Source organism: Gadus macrocephalus, chromosome 2 (assembly GCF_031168955.1).
Source record: "Gadus macrocephalus chromosome 2, ASM3116895v1".
Taxonomy (NCBI): domain Eukaryota; kingdom Metazoa; phylum Chordata; class Actinopteri; order Gadiformes; family Gadidae; genus Gadus; species Gadus macrocephalus.
This window is the reverse complement of record NC_082383.1, coordinates 10809899-10822198: the sequence shown is the minus strand read 5'-3', so window position 1 is coordinate 10822198 and position 12300 is coordinate 10809899. Positions and strand designations below refer to the sequence as shown.

General features: G+C 44.0%; 2 protein-coding genes across 3 annotated transcripts in view; one reads left to right on the top strand and one right to left on the bottom strand.

Moving 5' to 3' along the window:
• Positions 1-15: 15 nt before the first annotated feature.
• On the top strand, positions 16-6801 carry si:busm1-163l24.3 (uncharacterized). 2 transcript variants are annotated; one of them, XM_060040478.1, is made up of 3 exons: positions 16-952; positions 1193-1296; positions 1388-6801. In XM_060040478.1, the coding sequence occupies exons 1-3, from the start codon at positions 769-771 to the stop codon at positions 3413-3415; spliced, it is 2316 nt and encodes a 771-aa protein (XP_059896461.1). In that variant the 5' UTR covers positions 16-768; the 3' UTR covers positions 3416-6801. The 2 variants fall into 2 exon arrangements, with proteins under 2 accessions (XP_059896461.1, XP_059896454.1); XM_060040471.1 differs by having other exon boundaries at positions 1154-1296.
• The window catches only part of vat1 (vesicle amine transport 1), a 26254-nt gene continuing 19598 nt past the window's right edge, over positions 5645-12300 (bottom strand). The window contains 3 exon segments of the mRNA XM_060040566.1: positions 5645-9243; positions 11623-11817; positions 11819-11868. Of these exon segments, the coding sequence (XP_059896549.1) occupies positions 8974-9243; positions 11623-11817; positions 11819-11868 (515 nt within the window). The 3' untranslated portion in view covers positions 5645-8973.

Here is a 12300-nt window from a genome sequence, read left to right as displayed (position 1 = left end):
ACCATTGCTGTCATCCATTGGTTGACGTTGAGAAAACCAATTCTAATAGGAAGCGTTTTGCGAGTTTAACCAAATATATTCCTATAGCTCTGGATTAACTGACTATTATCAATATCCACATCAATATCAAAACACGAATATGTGTGAACTTCTATGAAACAGTCTAATTTGAATATGATATAATCTACAATCCTTCTCACAAGGAGAGTAGGACGATCATTTATTACTCCACATTGCCCTCATCCATAGAACATTGCACCATTATAATTGTGCGCACTTCTTTTCACTTTTTCCAGATTGACGCAATCTAGACAACGGCCTCGGCACACGCTCGCATGCAGAGCTTTACCCATCCGCCCCCAAGAAAAAAAACACATTGCTTTTTAGTTTCACTTTCTTCCATTTTGGAGTAGCCTAACAACAGTTTTGAGAGCATGGTCTGAAAGGTAAGGCAACTGGCAACTACCTTAATCCCTATAGGTAAATTAAGCAAAATGTAGCGATAATAAGGTATGCATACAATGAGTAGCCTAAGTGAGTAGGCTATATTAGAGAGTTCATTGACAAAGACCGATCGAAGTTACCCCCGTTTCTCCACAATATTTTTAGCAGCAGTTTCCTCACCTGTGTCGTTAAACACGGAATATATTCAAATATTATTCCTTAACCCTAACATAAACTTGTTTATTTAATAAAGGTGTCAATGATTTCCTCCGGAATCTATCCACTGATACATATTTGCAATGCATTTTGGCTTTTGTCCACTAGATGGCAGACTTGGACAGGACGGTAAGAGTGAGCGGTCTGCCAACGATGATTGAGGATGACAGGTTGTCAGACAAGCTACTTATCTTGTTTCTGAGAAAAAAGAATGGGGGCGGAGAAATCATTTCTGTCGCGATTGTTGAAGACCCCCGTGGCTCAGCCCTGATCACCTTTGAAGACAGTAGAGGTAAGTAAGTTCAGGGTGTGTATCTAAACACATTACAAACAAAAACATGCATATTATTAGTTGTAACCTTCTGCCATTTAATGCAGAAAATATACTGTTCTGTTTTATTTTTAACATATTTTAGTCTAAATGTGAGTGTAAATTAAATTAAATAAACTTCCATAAATAGGCAAAATAGATTCTGTCTCATATTAAATACAGGTAAGATAAGATCTCCTTCTGGTAATCTTACTCACACAGTCGCCCGGAGAGTTATCCAACATGGTCAACACGTTTTAAAAATGGATGGCATGCAGTATGAACTGACCTTAACTCCACATTGTGAGCAACTGAAACCTGATATGGTATGTATTATCTGAATATGTTCAGAAAGAAGAGAGTACATGCATTAGAAATAGATTCAATTTAATTGTGTCCTCTCTTTTTCCACCATAGGTCATCTTGAGTATGTCGGTAACTATTGACTGTAACCAGCTTCCGTTGAGACAAATAGCCATGAAAGTCCTTCTTGAGAAGTACCCTGACATTAAGTTCAAATATTCTACCAAGAAATTGTGTGAAATCACAGGGCCCTACTCTCAGGTACAAGCAGCTTTGGCACAATTGCTTGAACTTCCCAGACACCAAAAATCGGAGGACACATCGAGCAGAGTTGATCAGGCATACTCTTGTCGCCTTGATATGCACGCAATTAAAAAATCTCCTCTGCCAGAGTCTTTAATCAATAAACCACATAATAGTAGTGTATGCACAGAGCGAACCTATAGGGATCATGCTGCTGTTGACTACCCATCCACCCGACCTGGAAAACAGAAATCAACAACTGGTCCGTTTTGGGAAGAGATGGACAAGACCGAGACTGGGGCCATGCAGCTTTCAAATGATCCTAAAATGTTGGATGAAGATCTCTCCCTAGTGATGGATTCAGAAATGTTTCAGTGTCTGCAGATGCATCGTGGAAAGGATTATCAGCAGATACTCAGTCGGAATGGCGTGGACGTTTTGGATGTAACTTCTGAGGATGTGACCACGTTGTTCCTGCGGTGTGAAACACAGTTAGGGGAGGTTGATGGTGGGCTGCAGCGGCTTAGGTCGGCAAATAGCCAAATGAGTCAGCTTTACCAAGACATGGCGCCTATGATCTATCGTGTTCCCCTGCTTAAAAGCACCCTTCCAAACGGCGAAGTCCTGCAGAGGATAAAGGATGAGATAGGAGGAACACACCCTAAGCTTCTTCTGAATGAGGATGACCAAAACATCTACCTCATCGGGAGCTATAGTGACACATCTGAGGCCAAGGAAGTTATAAGGGACTACAATGAAGCCAGGGGAGTGTCTGACCAGATGGGTGGTCTTCTAAGAGCTACTTCCCTTGACTTCAACTCAGCATATCCATATGAGGGTCCACCTGTTGTTCACCAACCGATACCTGGTTCTCTGTGTTGTAAGACGGATACAATGCTGGTGCCTGACAAGGATGAGAACAGAGCTGAGGGAGCAACAAAATATAAACCAGCAGCCCAGTTTAAGTACACAGAGCCAGGTTTATTAGTGTCTCAGCCAGCAGATTTAACTGGAGCAGGGTTAAGACTATCCCCTGCTATGCTTGGTCCCCAGTTAGTCCCGGATGTTCTTTCATGCACTGCAAGGTTGACTGACAAAGGTCTGTCAAGGCAGAACACTGGAGAGGACGTCCTATCTGAGAATGGAATCAGACCCTCACAGAGTTCAACATTAGGGGACTATGAACAGAAGTTTTCAAATTCTCCCCAAATCCAAACTCTGATCAGTCCATCAGGAAGTGTGACCCGCCCAGCTCTTGGGGCTGGGCTCGGCTTTAACTATGAAAGTAGCTCCTCTGAGATATCAGCTCCCAAGGTCCAAACGGACAGGCGATCGGATGATGAAGAGCCCCAAGGTCGTGCAAAATATAGAGTCAGGGAGCGAACAGATAGTTTCAGTGACCTCAAAGTCAAGGCCAGGTTGGAAATATATCGTGAACAAATAACGGTTCCCTATATTATGTGGAAGTACATAAAAGAGGTATATCAGCCTCGATTTATAGAAGTTACCATGGCAATAAAGGTAGAAGAGCAGCACACAGATGCTAGGGATGCTACTACAGTCTTCTTGACATCTCTTGACCCTTCCAGTGTGAGAGCTTGTCAGAAAGATTTACAGAACATTGTTGCCAAGGTTACTGCTGATTTCTCTCAGTTTGATCTGAGTTGGACAGAGTTGGGTATCTCCGACCCAGGAGATGAAATTCTACCTGTACTCTTTAATGAAGTGAAGAGTAGATTCAAGAAGGTTTCCATATCCACATCAAATAGGCTCATATCTATTCTCGGTCCAGAACACTTGTGTTCTCAGATTGCTAGTGCTCTGAGGAAAGAATTTTCTGTACATCAGTTCAGATACCTGGACAACAAAAGTGCTTCTCGAGGGAAGCCTCTACTCTAGCTTCTTCTTCAAAGGCCATCTCTACAAATATAAGCAGCAATTCCTCAGAGGACAAACAGGAAACAAATGCACAGTCTACGTTACTCCATAATGAAGAAGTCATGAATTGGTCAAAAAACAGCAGTAGACAGGAGTCTTTCCCTTGCTCTAACTCTGTCCAGTCTACACTTTCCTTTGTTTTGACTTTTTCCTAAAGTAAGAACAATTACAGCGTGTGTCACATTTTGCATTGTCATCTTTTTATTGTTATTTTTAATGGAGCTTTTACTGTCTTTTATCATTCTGTATGTGGCTTATTGAAGGATTGAAGGAAGCTATACGTTTGTAAGTGTCTTCTTAAAGATGGTCAATTCTTAGGGCCTCGCAATTGTTCCTGTTGAGTTCATTTATTTCTCTATCTCTTATTGGTATTTCAAGCATTTTAATTTAAAAGTAAATGTTGCTTTATTTGTATCTAAGAATGTTTGAATCTTCTACTTTCAATCATTTTATAATCCTTGTTTTCATCTACTGAATGGAGAATTGTGCAATAGAATTATTCAACATCTTTTCTCTGTTCTCTTTTATCTAAAGTTCTCTTGTATTAGTTTGAATTTGTTGTTCTTTTTTAAGCACACAAAAGTAAAAGAATAAAGAAAGAATATAATTTCATGTCACTTTTTGTTATGCTTTTTTATTAGTCCTGGAAAACATGTAAGGCATATGGTAACATGACACACTGAAGCATTACAAGCTCTAGGGACCGTGTGGAAAACATAGCACCACACAGTTTACCCAGAGTGAAGCACAGAAGCAGCATCAATTCAAAGGGTTTAAAAAACAAAGTGTAGACAAGAAGAGATTTTATTTATTTTGCAACCGGGAAACCAACACTTCGGAGCTCTGAGAGTAGCCGGGCAGATCTGCTTTAGAAGCCAGTTGGAAAGGGAGCAATGGGGTACGCCGTGTGCACTATAACTGCTATTGACTGAACTGTAAGAACAGACTTATTTAAGGATCATTACAAAATTTTGTTTTTTTTTACTGAATCATTCCAAGAGATAGAGGGAGGTTGATGCAGATCGTGTATGCGCTTTAGGCTCTGACACTGCCGAAGTGGAGGGTGACATGATATGGGTAGGAATGAATGGGGACTAGTGGTTCAACTGTTGTTGTTAAGATTGAATAGTACTTTCCAATGCATCGCTCCCCCTTACAATACTTAACTTTTATGAAACCAATAATGAGCTACACAAACACACAAAGCCATATCATGTGGCCTCGATCTAGTATGTGTAGCCTAACACTTAACATGGAAAGCCCAGGCATTTACTCCCCTCTTGTGTTTCTGCAATGATGTGGTGATGGTTTCATTACAGAGACTTCCAGTGACTGCTAAGCCACTGATGTGGTAAATCCTTTTGAGGGAAGGGTATGTTTGTGCTGCTACAGAGTGAGAAGGAGCAAGTAACTCTGGATGTAGCAACGGGCTTCAGACAAACCCCTCTGATTTGGAAATAGTAAAACTTACAGGAAACACTGAGCATATGACTTTCTTTGTTAGCTACTGGTAAATAACATTTGTAGCTGATAATTGGCACAATATAATTTACGCTATCCGAATGTATAGCGGGAATGTACAAATCTATGAACATACAAATGCTAATACCTGTGCGGTATTACTTTGAAACATTTGCACTTTTTTTCTATGCATCTCTTGAGTTTGTAGGTGTTTGTAGGCAACAGATTCATTCAAACTTCCTACTTGCACCCCTATCAAAGAAATTCAACCTTGAGGGGGGATATGTGTGTGTATTACTTAACATTCCATTCCAGTTATGTGTTCCTAAGTTATGTACTCCATGTGTGCAGGCAAAATAAATGTTGATATTGCTAAGAGTTGACAATTACAGCCATCAAAAGTCTTGTGCAGTGCAGAAGAAGTGTAATAACTCAAACTAGCCCGTAGTGAACTCAGGACATGCTTGGGCGGACCTGGGATCAGTTATTTGGACCTGGAGAATTCAAACAGCTGTGCATCCGCAATGACGGCAGCTGTGTTAAGGCTTCCTTCATTAGCTATTCCCACAAATATTAGCCGGATCAAAGACGTGCAGAGCTACCAAATATCTGGTGATGCATTGATGTATCATATGTAGGATTATGATATCAATATTTAAATAACGTACACTGTGTTTACTGTAATACTGATCACTTATTTATAAACAACAGAAATGAAGGCAGGCAGGCTGCGATTGGATGTGATTTATTAGCTACGATTGGGATTCTTTCAAATGTAATTAAATTTCCATACACAGTGATGGGCAGATGAGCAAAACTGTTTAACAGAGAACACGGTGCATGCCTACAGTGGAGCAAGGCTGCATATAATTAAACACTCAATTGTTAGACTTTTGTTAACTGCATTATAAATTCTGTCAGCACCCATTATCTTTTTGGATAGAAATCTTACACAATGTTTTTCATATTTTTGTATTCTATAAGGTTGAGTTAACCTTAAAAAAAACTTTTTTGTTTATATGCAAAAGACAAAGAGCCAAAAAATAGTAATTTGGCACAATGGTTCATACCAACAGAAAGTTTAGCAGTGCCCCCGTGTAGGAACTTTGAACTTTAAACCCTTGAAAAAAATTAAATAAAATAACATTTATGAAAACATAGTTTTACAGAAGCGTTTGTTTGTCTCATGGCACTCAGGAACACAAGCACCGCTTCAACTGGTTATCAGGGGGGGGGGGCTTACTAAAGGCTGACAGGATACAGTCACTTCCCTTCTCCAACCTAGCAGTCCCAGTCCAGCCCTGCCGAACCAACTCCACGTTTCACATCAGACGGTGTCAGCAATGGATGAATGATCGGAAATGTTTAACAAAAAATTGTTTGTGTGTGTTTGTGTGTGCGTGTGCGTGTGCGTGTGCGTGTGCGTGTGCGTGTGCGTGTGTGTGTGTGTGTGTGTGTGTGTGTGTGTGTGTGTGTGTGTGTGTGTGTGTGTTAGTGATGCTCTTGGTGAGCTTCTGCAGGAACATAGTAAAGATAGTTTTACTATCTTACTATCTTTAAAGATAGTAGAATGAGAAGAGCGGGACCAGGCCTCAGGTAGGCTGGAGCAGGGAAACTATGCTTGTAAGTGCATCAGTGAGCAGAGTGCAAAATACCAATACCAACTGGCCTCTACAAACAGGGCCACATATTAGACAAGGCGCAAGAGAGAGAGTGAGAGAGTGAGATAATTAGAGGGAGGTGATCTGGGTGGGAGAATTATAATTGGTGCTTTTTTAAACCTGACAAACAACCTGAGGACACGCACATCTTCACACACGATGATACACCACACACAACACATGAGGAGGCCACTCATGCTCAACACGTTTCGTTTTTTTTTCTTTTGTTTTTTTCAAAATCACTAGTCACCATCTGAGGCTGGACAGTATGGGGCAGGCTGACAGACAGACAGACGGGTACGATAGACGGCAGGATAAGTCGCTGTTTCATCTAAATCCCAAAGGAATTTTGTGACTACAACCTGTGATATGAGGGCAGTCAGAAGAACAATATCAGTTCCAAAGGCGGTCTGCCATTAGGGGGGAGCAGTGCATTATTTTATGACCACCCTGACACCTTTTAGGACTGTAGCAGGTGGCACTCACAAAGTCAATATGATTCAAATTTCACAACAACATGGCAGGAAAGGCAGAAGTTTCTAATAAATGTTTAATTGGTCTATAGTACCAACTTTTGGCAAATAATTAAGAACGAGGAGAGCAGATAAGAGAGAAAGACAGAGGGGGGAGAGGGAGGGGCGGCGAGCGAGAGCGCAAGAGAAGCCAACCACAGTGCCATCTCTGACGAGCCTGACGCCTGTTGCTATGCCGACCATAGCGAGGGAGATGGGAGATGGAAAGAGGAGGGTGGGAGAAAGAGAGGAGAGCGAGAGAGAATGGTGGAGTAGAGAGCCAGAGAGAGGGGATAGTAAGCACGACAGCAGCATGGATTCATCTCTCGTCTCCCGGCTCAGGGTGAACGACGAGCGGTTGGTGGTCACCGGGTGAGGGCCGGAATGTCCCGGAATGCCTTGAGGAGGATCAGGGAGGAAGAGTTCCTGATCCTGAGGAAAAGGAGCGGCGTACCCCCTTCCCACTTGATCCGTTTAGACGCTTGAATGTCCCCACATGACAGTGCCCCTTTCATTAGAAATTGTGTATGTGTGTGTTTCTCTAAGTGTGTCTGCTTGCAATTTGTTTGAACAGAAACAAATTCTTCCTTAATTGGCGCTGCACCCTTCTTGCCAACAGTTAGTCAGCTAGAAAATCTGTTTCCAAGGAGCGCAAACTAAGCAATGATCCCCATTCAATATCGAATACAAAGGGACATTATGCGTTTTAAAAGGGTGCAAAGCTGCATGGATGTACTTTATGTGTGCAGTGATATATGTCGTATTGTATAATATAGCTAATAGTATAACTCTTTGTTCAACAAGATGGCTGAGCCAGATAAGACTTTAACTTTAGTGGACTTCTCTTGTTTAAACTAGGAAGTGGTTCGCAATCGATATATTTGTATTACCAACGTAGCGTTCACCAGGGGATGAAGAAAAGGTGAGAAGAGGAGGGGGCTACAGCCAATCGTACACAATGGTGACTCATCTTCAGTTTCATAACTGTGGCTTGGACAATGAGTGTGCGTGTGAGTTTGCATTTGTGTGTGTGTGTGTGTGTGTGTGTATGTCATTCTTCACTTTGCTCTTAGTTTGCCTTGCCGTCTGTCAGTTTGTCCGTCTGTCTGTCTGTCTGGAAGTCTGTCCACGGGTCCAGACTGTAGGGGATGTAGGAGGGATGGGAATGGATGGGGGGGGAACTCAGAACAATGGTTGGGTGGATGTGGCAGTTAGGAGTCAGAGCAGAACACTTTAGCACATTCGGGGGGTAGAGATGGAGCAGCGTATTGGGAGTCAAGGGGGGAGAGAGAGAGAGCCCACAACACAGTGGCTTGCTGTCGTCTCAGGGCATCTCTTTAGGTCACCCAAATACTAAGGGTGTTTTTTTTTTCATAGGTCCTTAAAGGTGTGACTATGTTATTTCACTCTCGTGGAGCAGAGAGCGCGATTCACAGCCCCTTCCCCCTTTTCAACTAGCCTTATTTAATAATAGCCTTAATTAACACCAGGGAGAAGGTGTCTGAGATGTTTGGTTGCAGTGACGATCAAAAAAAAAGAAGTTGGGGTGCAGGCCTGGGTGGAGCACAGCCCTAGGGGGGATGACACGATTCAGGAAGTAATCAACGGTGCTGAGGACCTGGAAGAGATGAGCGAGATGGTCTGCTTAGTGAAGGTACTTTCACCTACCCTAAACGCTCCTCCGCCCACCTGCCCCCCGCCCCCCCCCCCCCCCCCCCCCCCCCCCACGCCAACTGGACCCCTCTTCTCTCACCCTCTCCATTCTGAATCCATCTCTTCCCATCTCTATCCATATCTCATGCCCCCCCCCTCCCAACACCACCCTGCCACTCCCAGGACGCCAGCTCCCCCGCTGCTCTGCTCGACTACCCCTGTTCCTCCCTGCTCACTTCTCGTCCTTCTTGGGTTCCTCCTTCTTAGGCTCCTCCTCCTTCTTAGGCTCCTCCTTCTTGGGCTCCTCCTCCTTCTTGGCCTCATCTTTCTTCTTTTCATCCTTCTTCTTGTCGTCCTTCTTCTTATCGTCCTTCTTCTTCTCCTCCTTCTTGTCCTCCTTCTTGGGCTCCTCCTTCTTCTCTTCCTCAGGCATGGGCTCTGTGATGAGGATGACCTTGCCGATGTTGTTCCTCTCCTGCATCTTCCTCATGGCATCGCCCACCTAAAGGAGGACGCAGAGAAGGGATTAATCCTCATTTGCATACGTTCTAGATGCTGAAAGGTTCTGTGGGTCAGGTTTTAGAGTTGTAGAGAGAGAACAGAAAAGAGCACGATTTTGAATGTAAACTCACCCCCCAAAAACACCCCCCTCCCTTCTTACGTTACCTCTCCATTGAAAAGTGTGGCATATCAAACACCTGTGATCGACAGGCAAGATGAAATCCGAAAAAACAAATCAGGAAAGGGATGTTGTGATTGGTCTGAATTGAGCCGGGAGCGGTCTAAAATCAAATATGGCTCACTTGGACGCAGGCGCAGTCAACTAGAAACATATATTCTCACAGAGCATTTCACTAACATATAGCTGACGGTCTGTGGCATCTCAAACAAATGACACTTAAATTACAGCTCTCATATGCATCTGACACACTGGAGGGAGCTTGACAACTCTAATGATAAGCCTGTTGGTTGGTGGACGCCTCTGCACAAGATTCATATCAATTGTGCCACATTTTTGGGAGTCGGACATACGTCAGCACACATCCGAAGCAAAACATACTCTCATCCTTTTTTCTACATTTTTTAAATGGCGGGAGATGCTACCAGGGGCTATGAATAGACAGAAATAATGATGTAGGATTGGACAACAGGGTTAGAAGACAATGGCTAGCCCAGGTTGCCTCCAGTTAGTTATTGGCCGGTTATTGGCCGGTTTCCAGAAGATGGCTTTTGGGATACTGCTAAGTGATTGGCCTATACTGATGTCCAGCACTGCGACTAAATGCATAAGAAGATCCTAGCCGCCGCCGGCCACGCCCTCCCATGCTATCACCTCCCCTTCCCTTGCCCGCCTGCTCCATATCTTTTTCATTATCCAATCCAAAGCCCATGCATGAGCAAGCAGGCTAGCCCACCTAGCGACCGATGGCAGAGCGATAGAGTGGCCAGCTCCATCTCCTAGCAACATAAGCCTGGCTGATTCCTCGCCCTGGTGACAGCGGCTCACGCAGCGCTGCTACAAACATGGCAGAGGAGGAGAGGAGTGTGGGAGATATCCGTGAGGGAGGGGTTGGGTTGGGGGGAGGAAGCAACCGGTGTCCTTCACATGGAGAGAGAGGGAGTGGGGGAGGAGGAATATCATTTTCAATGACTGGATCTTAAGCATTAATGAAAAGTCGTAGTAGGAGCCACAGTTGCAGGAGCCACTTTGCCTCTATTTTGTTTCCAGTCTGAATTATTCTCCGATTTGTGTTAAATGGTTGGATCTAAATGGAGACCAAAATAGTGGTTGAGCTTTATAGCTATTAGACACTCACACTTCAACGCAATTAAGAAAAAGGAGAGGTTCTCGTAGATCCGACTGTTGCGTTTGCCTCTGGGTTGCACTGATGAACTAAGTGATTCACTAGACACAGCCACTGACACAGCCACTGCCTACACAAGACATTTTGCTATGACTTGCCCTTATGCAGACACTATAAGATATGTCTTTAACAGATGAAAACAACAGCGTGTGTGTTCACTCAATCCTGTTTTCTTGTTTTCGGTATACAGTCAGTATCTCTCTCTCTTTATCGTAGATCGAGACCCCTCCCTAAGACGCACACACATGTACACATATACACACACACACACACATTCTCTGTCTGTCTCTCTCTCTCTCTCGTACTCTCCCTCTCTAAGGGAGGTCACCATAGCAACAAGAAAGAGAAAGCAAAAGAGAGAGACACATACTGTTAGGGAGGGAGAGGAGGCAGAACGGAGGGAATACAGCAAAAGCAGAGAAAAAGGGACTCAATAACAGAGACATGGAGAAAGAGCTTCCTATGAAAGAGGAGACAGATGGAGGGACAGAGAGATGCTGTCAGGGGGGAAAGAGAGAGAGAGAGAGAGAGAGAGAGAGAGAGAGAGAGAGAGAGAGAGAGAGAGAGAGAGAGAGAGAGAGAGAGAGAGAGAGAGAGAGAGAGAGAGAGAGAGAGAGAGAAGCGTGGCCCCAAGCCTGACCAGTCCTGGCTTCGACAGAAGGACAAGTCAGCCAGGGCCCACCGTTCCTCATTGTTGGTTTTTCTTTCTCATCGTTCCCTTCAGTATCAACATCCATGCTTATGACTCAAAAGTCATTTTGTATTATTTATCCTCCAGGAAATATATTAAAAAATGTGAGGAGAATAGTTATTTGATTTGATATGTATATATTTCATAGATATTTTTCCGTTGCTGTTATCGATATAACCAACATAAACCGTTACTGCACTGGAAGCCAAAACCAGGTTTAGTTTTTAAACCAAATAAAAACGTACACACACACACAGACACACACACCTCAATCTCTCAAACAAATTCCCCTCCCAAACCCACACAATCCCCTGATGGGACCCACCTGCTCCAGGTGCCAGGTGGAGTCGATGCGGGGCTTGATCTTGCCCTGCTTGTAGAGCTCCAGTACGATGTCCATCACCTGGCTGATTAGCTCTGTCTCCCCGTCGAGGTAGCCCAGGTGGAAGCCACACACAGACTTGTTGCCCTGGATCAGGCTGAGCGTGTGGATGGAGAACTGGTGGTACCAGTTCTTAGCAAACTGCCAGCAGGTTCTTCTTCTGACCAGCCAGCATGTTGGCTGCACCTGGACCACGAGAGAGGGGTGAGAGAGAAGGGTGGGCGGGAGGGGGCAAGGGAGAGAGGGAGAAAGAGAGGGAGAGACAGGGAAAGAGGGAGAGGTGTGAGGGAGGTGTGGAGAAAGAGAGAAGGAGAGAAAGATGGAGAGATGGAGAGAGAGAAAGAGATTGTTGGAGGGAGAGAAGAGGGAGAGGGGGGATAGGGAGAGAGACGGAGGGAGAGAGAGGGAGGGAGAGAGAGTGGGAGAGTGAAAGAAGGAGTGAGTAGGGGAGAGAGGGACACAGTGAAAGATAAATAGGTAACATTGGTGTATTGTCAGTGAACCCTAACCCTAACCAGCGACACAAAAAACATTTATTTGTGCCAAATAGATATTTTAGTAACAATTAACAAATATTAACAAAGGGTTAGGTAATGACTAGTTTGCTATTTATTATGGCAC